At 39.9% G+C, this 26809-nt stretch overlaps 1 protein-coding gene and 1 pseudogene across 1 annotated transcript in view; both read right to left on the bottom strand.

The window, feature by feature from the left end:
* Window positions 1–346: 346 nt before the first annotated feature.
* On the bottom strand, window positions 347–11016 carry LOC131789364 (uncharacterized; annotated as a pseudogene).
* A 3505-nt stretch (window positions 11017–14521) lies between these two features.
* The window catches only part of LOC136276793 (tetratricopeptide repeat protein 28-like), a 64299-nt gene continuing 52011 nt past the window's right edge, over window positions 14522–26809 (bottom strand). The window contains exons 3-10 of the mRNA XM_066160757.1: window positions 25296–25364; window positions 25020–25085; window positions 23789–23950; window positions 23451–23528; window positions 22646–22713; window positions 22115–22174; window positions 21112–21157; window positions 14522–17145 (exon numbers count right to left, since the gene is read on the bottom strand). Coding sequence (XP_066016854.1) covers window positions 14522–17145; window positions 21112–21157; window positions 22115–22174; window positions 22646–22713; window positions 23451–23528; window positions 23789–23950; window positions 25020–25085; window positions 25296–25362 — 3171 coding nt within the window. The 5' untranslated portion in view covers window positions 25363–25364. The remainder of the gene's footprint in view (window positions 17146–21111; window positions 21158–22114; window positions 22175–22645; window positions 22714–23450; window positions 23529–23788; window positions 23951–25019; window positions 25086–25295; window positions 25365–26809) is intronic.

The following is a 26809-nucleotide window of genomic DNA, read 5'->3' as shown; positions in this document are numbered from 1 at the left end:
CCATCTCCCAAAGCCAAAGGTAATTTCTTTTTTATTGCCTCTTCAACAATATATGACGAAACATCATGTCGCTTTACATGCTAAAGAAGCGCGTCGCGTGACATCTTAAGGAACAGCTGCAGTTATAAAATCTGAAAATATCGAAGTTTATATTACATTTCATAACTTTATCCAAGGAAATGGGAAAAGGTTGAGCGAATGAGACATAGGTGCGCTCACTGCTTCAAACGACAAGATGTGACAAAACATCGTATCTGTCACATAACGTGCTAAACAAGTGCGTCGCGTGACATCCTAAGCAATGGCTGCCAATAATCGATATTAGCATTCATAGAGTCAGAAAATATCGAAGTTCATCTCTCATTCAATAAACCAATTGAAAGAAATGGGCAAATATCATCAAGCGAACAAGACATAGGCGCGCTCACTACTTCAAACGACAAGAAATGGCTTATGCAGGTTGATGCAGAAATTTTCTTCCCTTTGTTATTGATTTCCTCTTCCATTCCAACAAAATACCAAGCGACTTGTTTCATTGTTTGACATTCAAAGGCTAGTTTATTGTACTTAGATAATAGGTAAACAATCTAATCGAAGAAACTAAATAAAATCATTTGGCTATCATTTTCTAGCTCGTTCTGAGTTTCTCTCAATGCTTTGTAGGCCAGTAACTAAAATTAGAATAAAACTTCTCGTTTTGCCTTTGGACGATTAATTCAAACAATATACTTAAAATGCATCATTCTTCTTGTAAAAAATAACACAATGCCTCGCCTTCAAAATTAAAGGAGAAATCTCAGAATGTTAACAAATACCAAGATTAAATTCTGGCCATTACGGCCAAAATCTGAACCGAATTCTGTTCGGCGGAAACTAACTTTAAGTACCAATGACTGGGTACAAATTCTCGAAAAGTTAATCACAATTTCCATCTGACATAAAATAAGATAATCGAGCAATCAGGCAACTGATTATTCTCCAATTTCCATGCAAATTCTCCACACACGCGCATGGCTGTAACAGCTTTACATCACTCATGAGAAAAAATCCAATTGAGGAAAAGTCTAAAAAATTTCAAGGAAACATTTTCAAGTCGTTTCAACTTCGACGTCAATGCAACGCCCAAATTCGCTTAGTAGGTAATACATGTATTTAGATTAAAAATAATTTTTTACATAGCTAGTCATGATAATTTCAAGACATATGAAAAAAACAGTAGTTTCAGCAGGATCATATCAAAGATGAAACTCGTAAGAGCAGTTCAGACAAGCAAAAAGTCAACTTTTGAATCAAAGGAAATCCGTTCTCTTGCTAAACTTGACTTTGGCCGCCTTTTGGTTCTTCCTGCTTTGAAAAGATGACTCTTGAAAAAGATTTCATCGGTAGCTTACTGGTTTCTGCGTATCAGCGTTTTTATGTATCCGAAAACTCCCTGTGATTCCAACGCTCACTGCCTTAACTGAAAAATAAAAGAATCTAAGTTTAGGGAGGATAGTTGAGTTGCCATGAAATATTTCCTGGCACATGAAACGATACATAGCGCAACAGGATTGTTCTAAAAGAAATTTGCTGCTTTACTCCTACCGTGTTTCCTAAAATTAATGTTATCATCGTAAACGTGTCCACTTGATTGTGTTGCATCTCAATGATTTGTCTGAGTAAAAGATGAATTCGTAACCCAACTGAAAGGAAAGTAAAACGCAGGTATCAGTGCTCATATATAAGCTATAATTATGATTTAAGGTAACTTTGTATTGAATGAAGGTCTAAACAGAATGTTTACTTGCTTCAGCTTCTAAATATCCTTCAAATCCAGGTTGACGTCGTCACCAATGAGTACAAATGGTGCCCACTGCCAAACCTCCAATCGCCCACAAGGTTATCACAACAGATCTAGCACCGGCACCCAAAAGTGCACGCGCCATACAGATCACACCCTCGGCCATGACTTCCCCACGAGTAGTGTGACAGCAGCTAAGTACAATCCGATGTGCTCGCAACCCAGCTTCTATCACATCATTCATCGTCAGTAGATAATCTTTCTCTTGCGGCTGAGGGTTTTCTCATGTAGTGTTTGGTGCCAGGATAACTCCTCCAGTTTCCATTTTACCGTGCGCTGCAATGTGAACTAACGCCACTGATGATATTCGTTTCAACACTTCATGTTTTGTTGCCATTTCTCCAATGAGGGGAGAGACATTGAGGATACGTCCGATCATCTCCACTTCTTTCCTTGCTCCTGGAAGTTGCACCAAACGTCTTCCCTGATAGATGATGTCTTTGAAACATGGATCGCCGACAAGCAATGCACCAGTCTTAATGTGAAAGTCAGCTGGACAATCATGAATTAGTTGCAACGTCGAAAAAGAGTGGAAAGCACACGAATTCTGAAAGAATCACTTTCATACGATGAGTCCGAGTCCTGCAACGCAGCAAAAGACACAAGGCAAAATGGCCTCTCAGGAAGGAATGTTAGCTCGTTGTATTCGATCAGATCATCAATAAAAGAAATGATGATGTCATGCAGCTTCTTTAACGCGCTTGATTGAGAGTGTCTCACATCAACTCGGATCACATCATCGGCCCCTTCCTCTTCTGTCAGCGAATCGCGCGGAGGATTTTCGATTGTAACAGGATCTCTTGCACCGATCTCCTGAAGAGCAGTTTTGTTCAGGAACTGGATGAAAAATTCCAATTCATCCTCATACTTGTAATTGTTGACGTGTACCTCTCTCATCTGGATATTATCTTCACCGACGCAAGCCTAGAAGTAAACGCATGGTTCGTTAATAACTATGAAAACTATGCTCGATGGAACACAACTCAGAGAAACGCACGCTATGCGTTGAAGAATCTCTAGGCTGACATTTTGTGGCCACGAGATCTCTCAGAGCTTGAGCACCACCTTCTTCTCCTTTCTCTTTGTTGGACTGAATAACGTGGAATTCTCGAAAATTGGGAAATCAGTCTGTTGAAATACAAATAGTAGTGAATTTTTTGGTTTGCCCAATCGAAAAAATATCCAAAACAAATATTCTCACAACTTGTCTGATTGATATTGTATTGATATTGTAAGGAGAAATCTTGTCTTGGTCACTCAGAGATAAAGGTATAGAGGTAAAGTCAGCACAAGAGCCACAGGTCTAACTTTGCCTCTGCTTATGTTAATTTCAGTAGCATCAGGAGACTAAGAGAATTGCCCTTTAGACAAGGATCTCCCCTCCCATATCCGATTACAACCCTAATCTAAACTATAACAAAATTCTCGAACGTGATTGGTTATCACCAGCCCGATTTGAGCACTAATAGGACAGTGCACGCGTCATGTTTGTAATTGGACAGTGTAATAGGACAGTTAAAGGGACAGTTAACACGTCATGCCTTTGTTAGTGGACAGAACGCGTCATGTACTGTTGTCTCTCATTTAATTGTTGTTTTTACAATTGGTAAAAGGACTTCGTGTCGTCCAATTCTGTCTGATTAATAAAGGTAATAAGACCGAGTGGAGTCCAGTTTAGTCTGTAATCATACGAGTGATTAACAAAATCGGACGAGCGCGAAGCGGGAGTCCGATTTGTTAATCCCCAGTTTGATTACAGACAGAATTTGACGACACGAAGTCCTGTTACGAATTACTCGAAACTATGACAACATTTGAGAAAGAAACTAGACATCGGTTTTACGTTTTCATAAAAATATCAACAGTTAACTCGGCGAAATACGAGACAACAGCGCGCGCTCATGATGCGTTCTGTCCACTTACATAGTCATGACGTGTTAACTGTCTCTTTAACTGTCCTATTACACTGTCCAATTACAAGCATGACGCCTACACTGTCCCATTAGTGCTCAAATCGGGCTGGTGATAACCAGTCACGTTCGAGAATTTTGTTATAGTTTTGATTAAGAGTAAATTAACTCGTGATTTACAAATCGGACTCCCGCTTCGCGCTCGTCTGTGTTTTTTAATCACTCGTGAGGGAAAAGCATCTTGACAATCAAATACACTTGTACTCACATTTAGAGGCTGAGTTCTTTCAATTTTTTCCCCAGTCTCTCAGCCAGTTCATCAGCTTTCTCATGTTGCTCTTATCACCCTGCTGACCAATAATCTGATTCACTGCGCGAGGTCGACATTTGTCTACCCATAACACACTTGGTTCTTCTGCACAAAAACAAAATGACCTTTACTGTCAAAATCTTTAGATGAACCCTTTAATCCCTGAGACTGACTAACATCTAATTTCTCCTTTCAATGTCACCCCTGAATCAAACATTAAGGTCATGAGAATAAAGGAAATGATCACCAACTGATGAACCTCTTGATTGTTAAACAAATTCTCCTTGCCAGCACATTAGGAAATGTATAGAGAACAGTATGGAGAATATGCATACTGATGTTAGGGTGTAAAGGATTAAACAAAAACTATACTGTCTTGTAACTCAGTTTAAGTGACACAAACAAGTCTACAGGTGGAGGAACAGATACATGAACCAACAAATGAACTCAAAGGTGGAATTTAGGGAAGTGGTAAAACTGAGGTGTGGGTGACTGGACAGAAGGAAAGAGCAGAGTGAGTGACAGATAGAAAGACAGGTAATTGGATGAATGTACACACACAAGACAGACAGACAGACAGATAAACAGAGTGATAATGTAAATTTGCCACCAAAAAGAGTTTCTAATACTGATGTTTCAAGCTTAAGCCCTTCCTCAGAGTGGATGGCTAATGCTTGAAACATTAGCTTTAGAAACTTTTTAGGAAGGCCAATCTAAATTATCAACTCAGTTGATAAAACCACATTATCTTGTTAATCTCCCCACTGATGCAGCAGCACAGCCGGTTTATTCAAAAACTTACCCCCTTTAGACACACAGACAGACAGACTGCTAGACAGATGACAGCAAGGAAAAATAGACAAACCCATAGATAGATACAAGTAGATGGAAGAAGGGAAATGAGGATGAACAAATTATGTTATCAGTAGCACACTAGCCTATGGCTCCTATGAAATTTCATTGTTATCATCAATGAATTGTGTTAATTTATGCAAATTTGTGGCAAGTTTCCTTAGTGACTTCACAGTAAGCCATACCCCTGATTTGTAACAAAAATTTAGGGAAAAAGGTTCAGCTTATATGTTGGTGTTCATGGTGCTTTTTTTTTTTTTTTTTTTTTCCTTTTCCTGTTGTGAGCTGTGTATTACAATGTACCTTAGAAAGTTTGCTCTCTCCAAGATCCTATCCCACCATGACATAACTTGTTTTCTTGCAAGCTCACTGATTGGGTAACTTTTTCACCATAATTATCTTTGAATCAAGTCAGCAGCCTCCTCTCTCTCAATTCTTTCCAAGATTCCCTTAGTAACAACTGTCAGTCCATCCAAACAAATTTCTGCTCTCTAAAAATTAAATTATCAAGTGCAAGCAGAAAAATAATTAATTCTTCCCACTAAGACCTGTTAATACCGTCTAAACTGAAAAGTTATAAATGGCAAAAAAGTGAAAAACCTCTGAGGATACACCATATTTCAGATCAATGTCAGTATCTAAACATCTGTTCACCTACCCCTCCCCTAACCCAACAACAGTCAACTGATGACAGTTAATGTTGGATTAAGGGTGGAGTAGGTGTGCAGTTTCTTAGATACTGATATTGATCCAACATTTGTAAAACAACTGAAAGGAAAAGGATAAAAAATAATTTTGTTAAACCTTTAACTCCCATGAGTGACCAAGACAAAATTTCTCCTTACAAGATTGATACAATATCATGCAGACAAGAAGTGAGAATAAATACAAATATCAATCTTGGGATTATTAGTTGATCTAAGACCAAATTCTCTCAACCAATGTCACAAGAATTGTACAGCAGACAGTTAGGAGAATTATTATAGAGATCTTGGGAGTAAAAGGCTCAATCAAAGCATGCATTTTGCAATTTTTTTTCTGTAAACTGTATCTGCAAATTTTCCAAACCAGCCTTAGTTCTAATAATCTTCATTTCCCTTTGTTTTGCATCTCTCATTAAAAACTTATTTGAAAGGATGGAAACCAAACCACAAAGAGCTTTGAGAGACAATAATTTAACTACCAGAATTAATTAACATGTAACTTTTCCCTAGAATATCCATACATTATCCAGCAAACAGGTGCTGTGAACACTAAAACTTATCAGGTACATGTAGTTGTTATAATTGTGTGATTGACACTTTCCAATATGGTCATGCTAGGTGCTTCAATGATTGGTTCTTGAATGTGAGGGAATTGGTAGAAAGGAAGCCTGAAAATAAACCTTTACAAAACCTTACAATAATGATGAAACAACAAATTCTCATTATTAATTTACAGAAAAACATCTAGCAGCTAGAGGGGAGAATTAACAATCAGATCTTGGTCTTTGAATCCTACCTGAGGGATTTCCTTTGAACGAGGTGCTCTAGGACCATCTCTTGCCATAAAACTACGGAAGCCTGATTTTTTCTTTACCAATGAGGGTGGAACTTCAACCACTTCCTCTGATTTTGACACTTTTGGTGTTCCTTTGATTGGAGTTTCCTTATTGACATCTTTTTAATCCTTTTTTGGAGTAACAGTGTTCTTTGGACATGGTTTTGAGTCTCTAACTGGAATTTCTGGAACTGTGGCAGCTTTGGTAGCCAGTTTGCTGGCAGGAGTTGTCTTTGGTACTTCCTGAAAAGTCCATGGATAAAATTTGAAGTGAACAAAAGTCACATGCATATCAAATATTCTAACAGCTGAGAGTTGTCCAGTGTAGGCAAGAGTTGTCCCAAATGGGAATGTTGATGGTGCAAGACACTGCTGCTTTAAAAGCAGAGACAAAGAGGCAGCATCTTCCCAGAATGTCAAAGTTGAAGTCACCAAGAATGCAACTGAAAGTTTTGTCACATTTTTTAATGTTTTTAGTATAAATTCTAGTTACAGTAATGGTAGTATTTTGAGTAGTGTTAGTATTGTTAGTAATGTTTTGTTGCAAGTATTGTTAGTATTGTAAGTAATGTTTGGTTGCAAGTATTGTTAGTAATGTGCATCTGAATAAAAACCATCTACTGTCATAGTAGGACAGGTTAATGCATATACAACATGCACATGTCCCACCAATTGACAAGTTTGAGTAAGCTTTTGGACCTTTAATACAGAGCCAAATTTAGTCATAAAAATAATGTTACTCTTTCATCTACAAGTACCTTATTCAAGTGCTTCATAATACTTACCATAAACATGAAATCATATCAGGTCCAATCCATTCTAGTATCAAGGTAGCAGGTCTAAGCATTAATTGTAATGATTAATTTTGCAACAATAAAGGATGGTAATCAAAAGGCTTACAAACCTTTTTCTTCTCAGGGGAAGGCTTTTTCACCTCAGACCTTGATTCTGGGAGGTCTTCCTTTCTTTTCTTTGATGGTTGCTCTGTTGTGTGATGGTTGACATTCCAATTTTCTCTTCTTTCGTTTTCTCTCCCATTTTTAAACTCTTCTTTTCCATTCACTTTGGAGTCTTCATTTTCTTCAGACTTGTCAGATCTCTGTTGGAAATGAAAAAGGATAAAAAATTATTGAATTGTTCTACAAGGAATTAAGGGAAGTAGGGAGAAATTAGATGCTGGTCACTCTTAGGGGTCAACAGGTTAAATGTATCAGCATAAGAGCAGTGTCCTATGACAGATCTAACATTCTGGATGCTTGATGGAAGAGAGGAAAAAACAAACAAACAGACAAACAACATTTACCTGGACAATTTTAGAAGCCAGATGATTCTCCAGAGCAATATCTTATGTTCTAAATGAACACCATGGTTTGGTACTGAAATATCAAATATAACGAAAGAGAGTGATGCATGTTACCTCTCGTTAACTTGCTGGACCTCTTTAGAAGCTAACTTTTCTATTTGTTTCGCAGACTTTTTTGATTTCTAAGGGAAAAAGTCTTCCTCATCTGTAGAAACCATGTCAAAATACAATTAAGGCACCATAATATCCAAAGGAACAGTGGTCTGACGGCGATCAGGATCAAGTGGATGGCTTTGTTTTCTTTGGCAAGCTAATACATAGGCAAGGTTAAAGATCAGGTGATGTAAAAAAACCAACCTCATCTTACATAAAGCTCACCTCACACTAAATATTTCCCTATCCAGTCCTCTCACTCCATCAATAAGGAGAGTCCCCTAAACCCTTTTGTAGAACTCAGTCATGTAAAACTATATTGCCTTTTCATGCATCATGAAAAATATCTAAAATTCTTTCACATTCACATGAAATTCAAAAAGAGAATGAAGCCAAATTCACAAATTCAAATTTTCACTCTTTCTCAGCTGTTTATAAAGCTGTTAAACCTACAAGTTTGGCTCTTTCAAATAACCCAAAATTCATCAGGGAAACAAAATGGTTTGTCACTCACATTTTATTCATTTAATTCTTCGTTCATGGGTTGCATTTAAATAAAGAAAAAATTGTTCAAATGGAAATGGAAGGATTATGTCATCTTAAATCAAAATTCATGAAAAAAATTTTGAAATCATGATTCCTGTGAAAATAAAATCTACCAATCACCCTTCTGATAAAAAGTATAGGGTACCTTCAATAATGAGACATAATTTCTTTACCTGAGTCCAAGCTGATTGCTCTTCTACTTTTCTTAGCTTTTGATCTCTCCTCCTTCTTTACTGATGTGGCTTTTCTAAAAGAGACATGAATGAAAGAGAACCAGGTTCTGAATACAACCTGACATCAGTATGCATATTCTCCATACTGTTCTCTATGCATTTTCTGAGGCAATTACAAGGAGAATTTGTTTAATAATCAAGGGCTTCTATAGTTGGTGACCATTTCCTTGACTCTTGATTTAGGGCTGATATTAGGGTACAAAAGTTTAACCCTTTAACTCCTAAGATCTGATTGTTATCTCTCCCCTCTAGCTGCTACACATCTCCTTCTAAATTAGTCATGAGAGCTTGGTGCTAGATCAAGATAGCAGCTTCTACTTGATAAGTTTAAATATTCTCATTACCTGTTTGCTGAATAATGTGTAGATATCATAGGGAGAGGTTTCATGTTAATCACTTCTGGGAGTTAAAGGGTTAACTACAACTGTATGAAAGGGAACAAAATTCAAGAAACAAATCACATACCTGATTTTTGAAGGAAGAGGATCTTCATCAGAATCTAACAGAGATGTAAGATTAATTTAGAAATAGGGTCAGGACATCATTGTGATGTTATACGTAAAATTATGTGAATCTTTATACACCATGTTTCCATAATAATGCAAACTGCATTGGGAATTGACAAGGACACTGTACAGCACAACTACCTAGCTTACATGTACATTGAAACTATTAAAACTAATACAGAGGTATAACAGTTTGTGTACAGTCTCAACATCTGTTCCTTTTGGAACTGTTCATGTTCATCCTAAAACATTACCTGAGTCAATAATGTTTTTTCCTTTCTTCTTCTTTTTCTGATTTTCTTTTGGTTTTTGTTTCCAGGCAATGTCATCATCTTCACTACTCCATAAGCCCTGCCAAGCAAATTAACAACTATCTATTTTTTTTTTTTCACACAAATGTGAGATCGATACCATTCTCTGGACCTAATAATAACAACAAAGACCAAACAGAATTGGATAACATCAAGGGGATGTTGTTCCTCGGAGCACAACTTTCTTACAAGACATTTTCCTCTAGCTCAGAAAATCAAGAGAATAATAATAATAATAATAATAGTTTTATTTATTCTGGAGAGGACACCAGGCTTGGGGAAAAAATAGTCTGGGTTAGGTGAAGTCTCAAGGTTTTTTTATCAGTCGCCTTTCATTTTCCCTTCAGTCTGAATAAATGAAAATTAATCAGTACTTGTCAAAATCACAAAATAAGTATTAGTATTGAATACTGCAACTGCTCTGCAGACTTAGTAAGCTGCAGTTTGAGCAAATTTGTAGGGAAAGCTAAAGTCCTGGATATTTCGAACTTGAGTGAAATTTAGGTAGCAGTGTATCACATTACACAGTTTAACCCTTAAACTCTCAGATGTGATTAACATGTAACTTCTCCCTAAAACATCCATACAATATCCAACTAAAGAGTAGTGAAAAAGTTGTTATTTTGACCTAACAACAAATTCCTATAACAAATGTACAAGGAAATGTGTAGCAGCTACAGGAGAGAATTAGCAAACATATCTTGGGAGTTAAAGAATGAAGACAAAATTGCTTCATTTTACAACCCTGTTTAAGATTAAAAAAAAAACAAGGCAAAACATCATAACTTATCAACCTCACTCAGCTACCCAGATATACTCCAACAGACTATTGAAAGTTATTCCTACAAAGTTAGTTAACACACAGAACCACACCATTTCTCACATTCCAGTCCAGAAAGATACCTTGGGTTAGATATATGTAGTGGAATGAAACTCTTGGTTAAAACATGTTGTCAAATTACCTACCAAGCACTAAATAAAAGATTCATGACAAAGGAAATTTTACCATGTATGGTAATAAATACCAATTTAGGCGAAATTCGGTGTTTCCCCACCCCCACCCCCCCCTCCCCCGGAGAAGATAGATGGGAGTGTGAATTGCACCCGAGTAGATAGACGCACATGATGATCGATTCAGTCAGACAGGCCTAAGGGCTGTGATATGGGCAGATCTTTTCTCCGTCACCTCTGAAGTCGAATTCCCTGATAACACATATAACTTTCTCTCTCAAATGCTACATAATCCATTGCTTACCTTGCTTTTTGTTCGGCTCTTTCCTGCATCTTGGTTCGACAAAGACTTCACTGTAGAATCTTTCCCGATTTTCTACTTTCGAAGCGCCTTGCTTCGCTGTCTTTCCAGTAGGGCTGAGGAACGATCGAATGTCCTGTAGAAAAATATGTAATTATAATTAAAACATCGGTTAAAACACTGTCACTAAGAACTAAAACGACTAACAAACCATTTTAGTATGGTGATCTGTTCACATCACTCTCTGACATTTCGCGCCATCTTTGAAACTCTCCTGTACTTCAGTCAGCGGTCACCAACCTAGCTAGCTTCCAAACTCCTGCTATTTCTCTTCCGCTAATTTTCCGAGAAAGACGATAGGTCATAAGATAAACCATAATCTAATTCAAATTCACGGAACCAAATGAAAGGAGCTGTCAGACGAGGGAGGTTGAACCGCTTGCAGTTGCCCCGCTAGATTCCTTTGAAAATGGCAAATAGATCCGCGGAGAACACTTCTCAGGGGTACGTACTCTGCTGTGGATGTCGATATTTTCACGAATGACTGCGCTCTAAGGTTAAAACTGTATTGGATCGATTAAGGTTTTGAGAACTGGGATGTGAACATTTATATATTTTGACGGTTTTGCATGCGGTTTTCGGTTTTTGATCGAATTTTTGTTGTTGTTCTTCTTGTTGTTTTTTTTTTTGCGGTTTTGCGGATGATTTTTTTTTTGAGGTTTCTAACAGACCCTCTCACGGATTCTTGTTTTGTAAATTGAAAATCTCTCTTTCTAAAATTTCAGATCTTCCTTTTCGTTCTGTTCCGTGTCTTAAAATAGAGTAGGCCTTGTTTAGTTATTTCTTCTGAAATTGTATGTGGATTCTTTTAATTTTTTTATTTTCTGGAAATAAAGTGCAGTCGTCTTTTTCACTTCACACTTGAATTTATGACTGAAATGTATCGAATAACCTCAATTAACAAAATGATGATGCAGCGTAAAAACAGAACAATCAATTAGAATTCTAACAGTTAGACCTCTTGATAATTACCCAGCAAATGATTTGCGTAATTTTCTTGCGTAATATTTGTCAGATACAAATAGTCCTAAGAGGGAAGATAATCTGCAATGCGTTGAGGACCTTTGAACTCTAAATACTAACATTGATTTTAGGAGACAAAAATGGAATAAATTTACTTCAGAGACAATTCGTCGTTTTATTCGAGTGATTCCGCCCTAAGTGACTGTTCCATACAACGCGAACAGGCCGATGGGACTCAGTCAAGGATGACCACAACCGCTTAATAGAGACCACCGCTGAAAAGCGGTGAAAAAGAAAATACAGAGGAAAAATTCAGGAATTTTACAACCGACCGCTTAATACAGGTTCGACTATTCATTCCGAATAAGCCAATCTGCCGACGTGAAGAGCTCGATCTATTCACTAATATGGTATATATTAAAAAACCGCTACGAGTTTAAATGTTTCTTTTCAAGCTAGAGTTGGAAAGTCGATTCCCGGGTTGATACACGCGCAGGTGATAAACACCAAACCAACAGCCCACGCAAAAATCATCGTTCACCTGTGTGGTATATACTCAAAACCGCTGTAAGATGGGTAGATGGAGTAGGGCTATACAGCACGTAGAGAAAGTGTAAGCAGACGGAAAATTCTTATCTTTAAGAACCCCACCTGTGATGCTACCCTTGAAAACACGTATCTATGCACACTCCCATCCCGGGGGAATAAACGGAACCTCGACCCACCCCTCCCCCCTTCCCATGGCTCTTTCGTAAATGATCTATGTAATCTATGCTATCATCAGCAGCGAACTCCTACTAAAACATCTAAGTTGTCGAAGTTTTTTAGATCTGGGGTGAAGTCAAAATATCAGGGCTTACTGACTTTTTGGATCCGGTACAAGGTCTTTAAAGGGGGAAGGAAATTTATCCTTGTTCGCCTTCACTTCGGTGAATGTCTCGCGTTAGCTTCATTAAGCATCTCAGATGGAACATAAGAGGAATGCTAGCGACAACGCTCTCCCCATGACCGTCTCTCCCAGGTTGATCCTTACCTCCAAGATTTTTCATGGCTTGTTTTTCTCGGTTTTCCTCACTCCTCAAAAACCAGCTCTCTACATTCGAGTTGCAAATGCCATCTTCTAAAACCGTTTTCATTTTACATCTTGCATGTCACCCAAACGAGGGTCTCCATGGGGTTAACCGTTAGCCGTATATCGGTAAAAAAAACTAGCTGTTAGGCGTAAATATTGACAAATTTGAACCCTTAGTTGTAGAAAAAAATTGACCTTAAAAATATTTCCTTCCTACAATGTGTTATTTTGTGTTAGTCTGGGTTAACCGTAACGGAAAAATGGCAAAACTTATTAAGCGAATAAGACACAGGCGCGCTCCCTACTTCAAACGACAAGAAATGGCTTTATGCAGGTTGATGTAGAAATTTTCTTCCCTTCGTTATTGATTTCCTCTTTCATTCCAACAAAATACCAAGCGACTTGTTTCATTGTTTGACATTCAAATGTTAGTTTATTGTTCTTAGATAATAAGTAAACAGTCTAATCGGAGAAACTAAATAAAATCATTTGGCTCCAACTTTCCAGCTCGTTCTGAGCTTCCTTCAATGCTTTGTAAGCCATAACTTAAATTATAAAATAAAACTTCTCGTTTCGTTTTGCCTTTGGGCGATTAGATTAAACAATATACTTAAAATGCATCGTTCTGCTTATAAAAAATAACGCAATTTATCGCATTCAAAATTAAAGGAGAAATCTCAGAAAATTAACTTATACCAAGACTAAATCCTCGCCATTACGGCCAAAATCTGTCATTTTCAGTCCAGATAAACCAAAGTCTGATCAGCAGAAACTAAACTAAAGTTAATCACAATTTCCATCTGACATAGACTAAGATAATCGAGCAATCGGACAACTGATTATTCTTCAATTACTATGGAAATTCTCTACACACGCGCATGGCTGTAATAGCTTTATATCACTCATGAGAGTAAACCGATTGAAAAAAGTCTGTAAAATACTATGGAAAACGTTTTCAAGACGTTTCAACTTCGACGTAAATGTTACGCCCAAATCCTCTCAGTAAAAAATACTTAGATTAAAAATAACTCACATAGCTAGTCATGATAACTTTAAGACATCATATGAAAACAAAAACAAAAAACAAAAACAAACAGTAGTTTGAGAAGGATATTAAGCTCGTAAAAGCAGTTCAGACAAGCAAAAAGGCAACTTTTGAATCAATGGAAATCTGTTCCCTTGTTAAACTTGACTTTGTCCGTCTTTTGGTTCTTCCTGCTTTGATGAAAAGAAGACTCTTGACAAAGGTTTCATCGGTAGCTTACTGGTTTCTGGTCCAAATATCAGCATTTGTAGGTATCCGAAAACTCCCTGGGATTCCAATGCTAACTGCCTTAACTGAAAAATGAAAGAATCTAAGTTTAGGGAGGATAGTTGAGTTGCCATGAAATATTTCTTAGCACATGAAACGATACATTGTACAACAGAATTGTTTTAAAACAAATTAAAACAAAATCTAATGTTTCCAAAAAAGAATGTTATCATCATATCGTAAACGTGTCCACTTGATTGTGCTGCTTCTCAGTTTGCGGAGAGAAAAATAAATTCGCAACCCAACTGAAAGGAAAATAACACGCAAGTATCACTGCTCACATATGAGCAAAGCTTATGATTTCATGTAACTTGGTATTGAATAGAATGTATCAACAGAATTATTACTTGCTGCAGCTTCTAAATCTCCTTGAAATCCAGGTTGACGTCGTCACCAATGAGTACAAATGGTGCCCACTGCCAAACCTCCTTGAACTTTTCAATTTCTTTCATACACTTCATGGCCTGATTGAGAGCTTCACTGGCCTTCTTGCCTTTGGCAAGTGCATCGTAGAAGAAACTCATGAACTCTAGGGTTCCTTCGTCGCCAATCGCCCACAAGGTTGCTACAACAGATCGGGCACCGGCAGCCAAAAGTGCACGCGCCATGCCGACCACACCCTCGGCCATGACCACCCCACGAGCAGTGTGACAGCAGCTAAGTACAACCAGACGTGCTCGCAACCCAGCTTCTATGACATCTTTCATCGTCAGCAGATAGGCTTTCTCTTGCGGCTGAGGGTTATCTCTTGTGGTGTTTGGTGCCAGAATAACTTCTCCAGTTTCCATTTTACCGTGCGCTGCTATGTGAACTAAGGCCACTGATGATATTCGTTTTAACACTTCATGTTTTGTTGCCATTTCTCCAGTGAGAGGGGAGACATTGAGTATACGTCCGATCATCTCCACTTCTTTCCTTGCTCCTGGAAGTTGCACCAAAAGTGTTCCCTCATAGATGATATGTTTGAAACATGGGTCGCCGACAAGCAATGCACCAGTCTTCGTGTGAAAGTCAGCTGGACAATCATGAATTAATTGCAAGGTCGTCAGAGAAGGAAGCACACGAGTTTTGAAAGAATCACTTAGATATGATGAGTTGGAGTCCTGCAACGCTGCGTAAGGTACAAGGCAAAATGGCCCCTCAGGAACGAATGTTAGTTCGTTGCCTTCGATCAGATCAGCAATAGGAGTAATGATGATGTCATGCAGCTTCTTTAAAGCACTTGATTGGGAGTGCCTCACATCGACTCGAATCACATCATCGGCTACTTCCTCCTCTGTCGGCGAATCACGAGGAAGACTTTCGATTGTAACAGTATCCCTTACACCGATCTCCTTCAGAGCAGTTTTGTTCAGAAGCTGGATGAAACATTCCAATTCATCCTCATACTTATAATTGTTCACGTGTACTTCTCTGATCTGGATATTATTTTCACTGAGGCAAACCCAGAGGTAAACGCATGGTCCATTAATAGCTATGAACACTGTGCTCAGTGGAACCCACCTCAGAGAAATGCGGGATGCCCTGGGCATTAAAGAATCTCCAGGCTGATATTTTGTGACCATGAGATCTCTCAGAGCTTGAGCACGTCCTTTCTCTGTGGCAAGAAGAGCCTTCACAACTTGACCTCGATTGAGATGTATACGCCAGAAACCTTTGTATGCTACTTGGTGCTGATTACGATAACAAATCTTCCACTGATCGTTGAGTCCAAGACTGGCCCTGATATCATCATGCAGTTCTACACTCGAGTAGTAACAGTCAAAGGCCTTCATAAGATTTTCTTGGCACTCGAAACTGCTTCCAAGGGAACAGAGTGAGAACGCCTCTCCGGTCTTATTTCCCACTTCTTTAGCAATTTCTAGATGACGTTGATGGTACTGGATGGCTGTTTTGAACTGTCTTAGACTGCCATAAGCGTTGCCGAGATTGCCATAACTGATTCCCTCTCCGGCCTTGTCTCCCACTTCTTTAGCAATTTCTAGATGACGTTGATAGTACTGGATGGCTGTTTTGAACTGTCCTGGACCTTGATAAGCGTTGCCAAGATTGCCATAACTGATTCCCTCTCCGGCCTTGTCTCCCACTTCTTTAGCAATTTCTAGATGACGTTGATGGTACTGAATGGCTGTTTTGAACTGTCCTAGACTGCCATAAGCGTTGCCGAGATTGCAATAACTTCGTCCCTCTCCGGCCTTGTCTCCCACTTCTTTAGCAACTTCTAGATGACGTTGATGGTACTGGATGGCTGTTTTGAACTGTCCTAGACCTTGATAAGCGTTGCCGAGATTGCCATAACTGATTCCCTCTCCGGCCTTGTCTCCCACTTCTTTAGCAATTTCTAGATCACGTTGATGGTACTGGATGGCTGTTTTGAACTGTCCTAGACCTTTATAAGCGTTGCCGAGATTGCCATAACTTCGTCCCTCTCCCGCCTTGTCTCCCACTTCTTTAGCAATTTCTAGATGACGTTGATGGTACTGGATGGCTGTTTTGAACTGTCCTAGACCTTGATAAGCGTTGCCGAGATTGCAATAACTTCCTCCCTCTCCGGCCTTGACTCCCACTTCTTTAGCAATTTCTAGATGACGTTGATGGTACTGGATGGCTGTATTGAACTGTCCTAGACCTTGATAAGCGTTGCCGAGATTGCCATAACTGATTCCCTCTCCCGCCTTGTCTCCCACTTCTTTAGCAATTTCTAGAGCACGTTGATGGTACTGGATGGCTGTTTTGAACTGTCCTAGACCTTGATAAGCGTTGCCGAGATTGCAATAACTTCGTCCCTCTCCGGCCTTGTCTCCCACTTCTTTAGCAATTTCTAGATCACGTTGATGGTACCGGATGGCTGTTTTGAACTGTCCTAGACTGCCATAAGCGTTGCCAAGATTGCAATAACTTCGTCCCTCTCCAGCCTTGTCTCCCACTTCTTTAGCAATTTCTAGATCACGTTGATGGTACTGGATGGCTGTTTTGAACTGTCCTAGACTGTCATAAGCGTTGCCGAGATTGCCATAACTTCGTCCCTCTCCGGCCTTGTCTCCCACTTCTTTAGCAATTTCTAGATGACGTTGATGGTACTGGATGGCTGTTTTGAACTGTCCTAGACTGTCATAAGCGTTGCCGAGATTGCCATAACTTCGTCCCTCTCCGGCCTTGTCTCCCACTTCTTTAGCAATTTCTAGATGACGTTGATGGTACTGGATGGCTGTTTTGAACTGTCCTAGACCTTGATAAGCGTTGCCGAGATTGCCATAACTTCCTCCCTCTCCGGCCTTGTCTCCAACTTCTTTAGCAATTTCTAGATGACGTTGATGGTACTGGATGGCTGTTTTGAACTGTCCTAGACCTTTATAAGCGTTACCGAGATTGCCATAACTTCGTCCCTCTCCGGCCTTGTCTCCCACTTCTTTAGCAATTTCTAGATCACGTTGATGGTACTGGATGGCTGTTTTGAACTGTCCTAGACCTTGATAAGCGTTGCCGAGATTGCAATAACTTCGTCCCTCTCCGGCCTTGTCTCCCACTTCTTTAGCAATTTCTAGATCACGTTGATGGTACTGGATGGCTGTTTTGAACTGTCCTAGACTGTTATAAGCGTTGCCAAGATTGCCATAACTTCCTCCCTCTCCGGCCTTGTCTCCCACTTCTTTAGCAATTTCTAGATGACGTTGATGGTACTGGATGGCTGTTTTGAACTGTCCTAGACCTTGATAAGCGTTGCCGAGATTGCAATAACTTCCTCCCTCTCCGGCCTTGTCTCCCACTTCTTTAGCAATTTCTAGATCACGTTGATGGTACTGGATGGCTGTTTTGAACTGTCCTAGACCTTGATAAGCGTTGCCGAGATTGCCATAACTGATTCCCTCTCCGGCCTTGACTCCCACTTCTTTAGCAATTTCTAGATGACGTTGATGGTACTGGATGGCTGTTTTGAACTGTCCTAGACCTTGATAAGCGTTGCCGAGATTGCCATAACTGATTCCCTCTCCGGCCTTGTCTCCCACTACTTTAGCAATTTCTAGATCACGTTGATGGTACTGGATGGCTGTTTTGAACTGTCCTAGACTGTCATAAGCGTTGCCGAGATTGCCATAACTGATTCCCTCTCCGGCCTTGTCTCCCACTTCTTTAGCAATTTCTAGATGACGTTGATGGTACTGGATGGCTGTTTTGAACTGTCCTAGACCTTGATAAGCGTTGCCGAGATTGCCATAACTGATTCCCTCTCCGGCCTTGACTCCCACTTCTTTAGCAATTTCTAGATGACGTTGATGGTACTGGATGGCTGTTTTGAACTGTCCTAGACTGTTATAAGCGTTGCCAAGATTGCCATAACTTCCTCCCTCTCCGGCCTTGTCTCCCACTTCTTTAGCAATTTCTAGATGACGTTGATGGTACTGGATGGCTGTTTTGAACTGTCCTAGACCTTGATAAGCGTTGCCGAGATTGCAATAACTTCCTCCCTCTCCGGCCTTGTCTCCCACTTCTTTAGCAATTTCTAGATCACGTTGATGGTACTGGATGGCTGTTTTGAACTGTCCTAGACCTTGATAAGCGTTGCCGAGATTGCCATAACTGATTCCCTCTCCGGCCTTGACTCCCACTTCTTTAGCAATTTCTAGATGACGTTGATGGTACTGGATGGCTGTTTTGAACTGTCCTAGACCTTGATAAGCGTTGCCGAGATTGCCATAACTGATTCCCTCTCCGGCCTTGTCTCCCACTACTTTAGCAATTTCTAGATCACGTTGATGGTACTGGATGGCTGTTTTGAACTGTCCTAGACTGTCATAAGCGTTGCCGAGATTGCCATAACTGATTCCCTCTCCGGCCTTGTCTCCCACTTCTTTAGCAATTTCTAGATGACGTTGATGGTACTGGATGGCTGTTTTGAACTGTCCTAGACCTTGATAAGCGTTGCCGAGATTGCCATAACTGATTCCCTCTCCGGCCTTGACTCCCACTTCTTTAGCAATTTCTAGATGACGTTGATGGTACTGGATGGCTGTTTTGAACTGTCCTAGACCTTGATAAGCGTTGCCGAGATTGCCATAACTGATTCCCTCTCCGGCCTTGTCTCCCACTCCTTTAGCAATTTCTAGATCACGTTGATGGTACTGGATGGCTGTTTTGAACTGTCCAAGACTGTCATAAGCGTTGCCGAGATTGCCATAACTGATTCCCTCTCCGGCCTTGTCTCCCACTTCTTTAGCAATTTCTAGATGACGTTGATGGTACTGGATGGCTGTTTTGAACTGTCCTAGACCTTGATAAGCGTTGCCGAGATTGCAATAACTTCCTCCCTCTCCGGCCTTGTCTCCCACTTCTTTAGCAATTTCTAGATCACGTTGATGGTACTGGATGGCTGTTTTGAACTGTCCTAGACTGTCATAAGCGTTGCCGAGATTGCAATAACTTCGTCCCTCTCCGGCCTTGTCTCCCACGTCTTTAGCAATTTCTAGATGACGTTGATGGTACTGGATGGCTGTTTTGAACTGTCCTAGACTGTCATAAGCGTTGCCGAGATTGCCATAACTGATTCCCTCTCCGGCCTTGTCTCCCACTTCTTTAGCAATTTCTAGATGACGTTGATGGTACTGGATGGCTGTTTTGAACTGTCCTAGACTGTCATAAGCGTTGCCGAGATTGCCATAACTTCGTCCCTCTCCGGCCTTGTCTCCCACTTCTTTAGCAATTTCTAGATCACGTTGATGGTACTGGATGGCTGTTTTGAACTGTCTTAGACCTTGATAAGCGTTGCCGAGATTGCCATAACTTCCTCCCTCTCCGGCCTTGTCTCCCACTTCTTTAGCAATTTCTAGATGACGTTGATGGTACTGGATGGCTGTTTTGAACTGTCCTAGACCTTGATAAGCGTTACCGAGATTGCCATAACTTCGTCCCTCTCCGGCCTTGTCTCCCACTTCTTTAGCAATTTCTAGATGACGTTGATGGTACTGGATGGCTGTTTTGAACTGTCCTAGACTGTCATAAGCGTTGCCGAGATTGCAATAACTTCGTCCCTCTCCGGCCTTGTCTCCCACTTCTTTAGCAACTTCTAGATGACGTTGATGGTACTGGATGGCTGTTTTGAACTGTCCTAGACTGTCATAAGCGTTGCCGAGATTGCCATAACTTCCTCCCTCTCCGGCCTTGTCTCCCACTTCTTTAGCAATTTCTAGATCACGTTGATGGTACTGGATGGCTGTTTTGAACTGTCCTAGACCTTGATAAGCGTTGCCGAGATTGCAATAACTTCGTCCCTCTCCGGCCTTGACTCCCACTTCTTTAGCAATTTCTAGATGACGTTGATGGTACTGGATGGCTGTTTTGAACTGTCCTAGACCTTGATAAGCGTTGCCGAGATTGCAATAACTTCCTCCCTCTCCGGCCTTGTCTCCCACTTCTTTAGCAATTTCTAGATGACGTTGATGGTACTGGATGGCTGTTTTGAACTGTCCTAGACCTTGATAAGCGTTGCCGAGATTGCCATAACTGATTCCCTCTCCGGCCTTGTCTCCCACTTCTTTAGCAACTTCTAGATGACGTTGATGGTACTGGATGGCTGTTTTGAACTGTCCTAGACCTTTATAAGCGTTGCCGAGATTGCCATAACTTCGTCCCTCTCCGGCCTTGTCTCCCACTTCTTTAGCAATTTCTAGATGACGTTGATGGTGCTGGATGGTTGTTTTGAACTGTCCTAGACCTTGATAAGCATTGCCGAGATTGCAATAACTTCGTCCCTCTCCGGCCTTGTCTCCCACTTCTTTAGCAATTTCTAGATGACGTTGATGGTACTGGATGGCTGTTTTGAACTGTCCTAGACCTTGATAAGCGTTGCCGAGATTGCAATAACTTCGTCCCTCTCCGGCCTTGTCTCCCACTTCTTTAGCAATTTCTAGATGACGTTGATGGTACTGGATGGCTGTTTTGAACTGTCCTAGACTGCCATAAGCGTTGCCGAGATTGCCATAACTGATTCCCTCTCCGGCCTTGTCTCCCACTTCTTTGGCAATTTCTAGATGACGTTGATGGTACTGGATGGCTGTTTTGAACTGTCCTAGACCTTTATAAGCGTTGCCAAGATTGCCATAACTGATTCCCTCTCCGGCCTTGACTCCCACTTCTTTAGCAATTTCTAGATGACGTTGATGGTACTGGATGGCTGTTTTGAACTGTCCTAGACCTTGATAAGCGTTGCCGAGATTGCCATAACTGATTCCCTCTCCGGCCTTGTCTCCCACTTCTTTAGCAATTTCTAGATGACGTTGATGGTACTGGATGGCTGTTTTGAACTGTCCTAGACTGTCATAAGTGTTACCGAGATTGCCATAACTGATTCCCTCTCCGGCCTTGTCTCCCACTTCTTTAGCAACTTCTAGATGACGTTGATGGTACTGGATGGCTGTTTTGAACTGTCCTAGACTGTCATAAGCGTTGCCGAGATTGCCATAACTTCGTCCCTCTCCGGCCTTGTCTCCCACTTCTTTAGCAATTTCTAGATGACGTTGATGGTACTGGATGGCTGTTTTGAACTGTCCTAGACCTTTATAAGCGTTGCCGAGATTGCCATAACTTCGTCCCTCTCCGGCCTTGTCTCCCACTTCTTTAGCAACTTCTAGATGACGTTGATGGTACTGGATGGCTGTTTTGAACTGTCCTAGACCTTGATAAGCGTTGCCGAGATTGCCATAACTGATTCCCTCTCCGGCCTTGTCTCCCACTTCTTTAGCAATTTCTAGATCACGTTGATGGTACTGGATGGCTGTTTTGAACTGTCCTCGACCTTTATAAGCGTTGCCAAGATTGCCATAACTTCGTCCCTCTCCGGCCTTGTCTCCCACTTCTTTAGCAATTTCTAGATGACGTTGATGGTACTGGATGGCTGTTTTGAACTGTCCTAGACCTTGATAAGCGTTGCCGAGATTGGAAGAACCGTTTGCTGTGACTAATAGTTCAGCATTAGTTTTCCGTACTAATTGAAGCAGACGTTTGTTGTTATTTTCAATCTTGAAATGTGTCAAGGGTCATGAGCAGATTTGTGAAAATGCGGTGAAATGTGTATTTTAAAAAAACGGCCAGAGTATTAGATAGAACCCTAAAACTGGGATGATAATTCGAATGTGGGTCTTTTAAGAGATTTGATTTCAAGTTATTGGAGAGTTTTAACTAGCTCTGAAGCGCACTTATTGGTTTAGGTTCGGTCGTCATGGTGATACTCGTCTGAAGACAAAAATGAGGGGCATTGATCTCAAACTCTGAGAATTAATTTATGTGTCCTCTTCTTTTGAGTAAAGTTTCGTGGAATAATCGAAAGAACTCTTTATGAATATTTTAGCTTCTTTAAACTGCTCAGTGCAGTATAAGAGAACATTGCTTGCGTTATGTGTCGAAGAATCTCTCCGGAACGTATTGATTTCTCTTGAAATATTACTCGCAATGCATCTCGTATCACGTTTGAAACATTCGTTAAAGGATACGGCCAATCCCATATACAACCAGCTCCTTGCTTCTTTATACCAGCAAAGCTGGACACAAGCTCTGGCTCCTGAAAAGGGGAGAATAATCGGTGGTGCGAGGTAATTTATCACTGTTGAGGTATGAAAGTACTGATATTTGATAAAATGGACTTAATTCCCATTTAGCTGGGAACAAAAATTGTGATAATGAAGGAAATTTGAACTTGTGGAAGAACTGAAAATCAACAATAAGGAGCTAATACAAAGTGGCCACCAATTAAGCTTCAATTGATGATGATAACGATAAATTTATCTCGCGCGTTCTTCATTTTAATGTGCTCTTATGCGCTTTTCAGCACTTTTCGGGGAAGTTTTCGGGCAGACTGCATTGTGCAGTATAACTTATGAAAGGGATCTTTTCAGGTTACCTCCTTGCCAGGTTTTTAACGTCCCCTGCTAAGAGTTACAGAGAAGATGCAGGAAACGGGGGTTACGGTTTTCCGTCCATATCCGGGACAAGAATATCAAACCATTTGCAGATGTCATAGCTAGGTGGCAGCACATTCTCCTCAGATATATTTAGACCGAGTGTTGTTCTGGTCTAGGGCTTGAACTCTCGAGCTCCGACGCTCTACATCGTGAACTAACCAGATGGCGGTATTTGAGAGCTTATTGACATTTTCTTATGCTTTTTACCCACATAGCAGACATTGACACGCCCGATACAATTGACATTTGGGGTGCAGTCACCTGCCACAAACCACAAAATCCTCTTTTGACGAAATCAGAGAATAGAATGTTGATGGCTTATGTCTGAAAAACCCACCTTTCTTAATAGCTTTAATTAAAGTGGGTTCCAATTGAACAGCAACTGTTGCATCATCCAGACATTCCACGTAGTTTGCTATGAGATTCAGGAAATGAGGTTTAAAAAAGTGGTCATCATATGCAATTGCAGCAAAGGAGCCTTAGAAAACTACAATTGCTTAAAATGTAACGAGGATCATTTCTTTGCTTAATTTTCATCCGCTACAGGGCGATTTATGTTTTCATGCTACTTTTCTGCAGTTGCTCAAGCTTTTTCTTTCCTTGATGCAGATTGTGTATTCCGTTACCTTGTAACGCTGCACGACAGATTTATATGTTTACATATGAAATTGTTACCCAAACGGAAATGAGCTGCTGCCCTGTTGCTGTAAAGCTTGGCGTTCAGTCGTTTATCCTTGCAGTTCACTTGAAGTCCTTCCGTGTAGGAGTTTATGGCGTTATTAGCTTCTCCTTGTCTGTACTCTTCATTACCTTCCTCCAGACATACTTTGGCTATTTCTGAAAACACAACGTTTTAGTGTTAATGGTTTAGTAATGAGTGAAACGACCCTTGACGGATGATGCCAACTTTATATATCCAAACGAACTTTTAGGTTACAGGAGCTTAAAGCTATGAAAAAAAATCAGAAAAGTCTAATACCTGTACAGTTTGTTTAAGTAAAATGTATAAGCTGTTGGGAGTCTGGGCTGTAGCTTGGCTATTACCAGATCAAGTCTGTTCGGTTTACATTTAGGTCGAGAGACTTTCCAAAAACCCTTTTTTACACCTGCGTTACGCTTTCCAAAATATCACATTAGATTATAAAACTCCATGAGTTACTGAGAAAAAATGCATAAAGCAAAGCAAAGCAAGGACCGAAAAAGGTTAAAATTTTTAATGTTCTGATAAAATGACAAAATGCCTCCTCTTCCTTGTAGAATTCTCAAATTGCGTAAAATTTCTGCCAAACATGTATTGAACAGTAAAGGACAAGAAGGTGTTAGCGTAAATACTTTCCTTTTGGCGTCCTAAAAAAGTTACCCGTTTGCAAATTTTTCAAAACTCGACTTTGACGGGTCTACGGGCAGAAACAGCTCTCTCTTACCGAAAATGACTTTCATACTAAAAATGACCAAATTTAGAATACTTTCAAGAGCAAAGAGGATAATACTTTTTCTCTGCAAATATCGTTCATTTTAGGTGTAAATTTTAGATACATCGTTAATCTCCAAAACATTGTGCGTTGATTTACAAGTAAGCACTTCTAAAACTCAGAAGCTTTGTAGGCAAATTTTGGCCCATTCTTCTTTAACTTAGGGCTCTTCAAAGCTAAGTCGCCTTCAAATTTGTCACTTTATTGCTTATGAATAATTAATGATGTCTATGCATTTTACTTGAGAGGATCGAGCAATAAATTGTTGTTTCCTTTGGTTTTCATTTTACTGGTAACAGAGTTTGAATTTGAAGAAACAATCTTTTACTGGTTCAAAAACTTATTGACAGAACATGCACAAATTTTGATGTAAATGTGAAAAAATATTTACTGGGGCGTCTTTCAAACAATCTTATTTCACCTGGTTTTCTCACCTCTTAAAGGGTCATTGTATACATCCAGTTCAGCATAACTTGACGTAACTTGACTTTCCTCTGTTGCTGAAATTACTAAGAGGATATTTCAACTTTGTTAGTGATCACAACTACGTGCAATTACAACTAGCGTCCTAATACTGGCGTATTTAGTGAATTCTTAGAACCTTCCAGTCGAAGTGGTCTAATAAATAGTACACCAGAATTAAGATATACTTAATTAACAAACAGTACAAAATCACTATAACTAATTCTTTCCCTGTTGCGTTTTCTCACCTGTAGCTGGAAACTCATTTTTCACCTCCAGTTCTTCTCCCGTTGTTGGGAGGTTGCTTTCTGCCATAGCTAGAAATAAAATTCAAACGATTGTACTGCGCTACATGCTTAATAATAAAAAAAGAAGAGACTCGAATGAAAGTGACCTTAAGAAAATGTTGGATACTTAATCACAGAGGAAGAATAAGAATCTCAAAGTCTCCTCCGTCGCGCTATTGTGGTTACGTGACAGCCCCACTCAAGTTCCACGGGTTTTGTCATGTTTGTGTTTTCAATGGTTTGTTTGTTTGTTTTCGTAGTCTCATCTGATGAAACGTCGTTCAAGGCTGTCCCTCATCAAAATACGTGAATTGCAATAAACAACCTAGTTATACCCAGTAGGCATGGATAAGCATGGATCAAAATTAATGCAATAAAAGACGCTTTCTCTCATTCCTTCATTTCATCGCGTGTGGGTTGGGAGAATTCGCGAAACTTATTGGAAACCGAAACACCTTCGAGGGTTTGCGTTACCGTCACGAATTCTACCAACACCCCGCGAGCCTATTGCGTAAAGAAACTCGTTTATCGACCCTGTTCCTCTGCAAAGTGCATGTGTAAAATGTCCCTCGAAGCTATCGAAAATTGATGGACAAAGTCTTTTTTGACAGAATTATAAGTTCTAGTACATAAACTCCTTCATTAATTTTTTTTGAAGGAACCAGGAAATTTAGAATAACTGGAAGAGCTGGTCCCACTCCAAATTATGTTGGGAAAGGATCCGATTTTTCATTTCGAATTCAAAAAAGGCACTGAATACGAGGTTATTTTGAAGGACTGGAGAAGATGGTATTGGAAATTGTCCTATTCATCAAAACTCTTGTTATCAAGAAACTTCATCTACAACAAATTGAAAGCCATGCGCAACACACAGACTCATATAGACACAGACGCATATATGAGGTATCAGATAACCGCGCGTGAATACGAATTTTACCATCGAGTGTTCATGACATCTTTTGCACCTTCAAAGAGATAATTCAATTGAAACAGATAAATTCGTATCCACAGGCGGACATGTATCATCGTTTTTATTTAAAAGTACTGATTGTAAATTTGAATGAAATACAATTTTTAAATAGGAGCATCGAAAACAGAGATTCACTGCACCGAAACTTAGCTCGCCGCAAAACAATTCAACTTCGGACATCGTAATACAACCGTTTCTTATTACAAGAACTATTTCCTTTGAAAAATAATTGAATTCAGCTTCACGTAAAAAAAAACAATTGAAAAAAAAGCCCACATGGAAAGTAAAACTGTCATGTTGATAATTTGGTTCGAATGACGACCTTGATACCTTTATATGTGATGATATAAATGGTACATTTACAGCGTGCGGTAGAGATTTCACGTTTTATAAACTGAAAAAATTCTGGTACTTCGCCGACAACCATATTACCGTTATTATTACTATATATCGCGAATGTTACGATATCAAAAGAAACGTACGGATTGTGTGTTTTTATTTCAAC

This window comes from Pocillopora verrucosa, chromosome 13 (genome assembly GCF_036669915.1).
Source record: "Pocillopora verrucosa isolate sample1 chromosome 13, ASM3666991v2, whole genome shotgun sequence".
NCBI lineage: Eukaryota > Metazoa > Cnidaria > Anthozoa > Scleractinia > Pocilloporidae > Pocillopora > Pocillopora verrucosa.
This window is presented reverse-complemented; position numbering and strand designations above follow the sequence as displayed.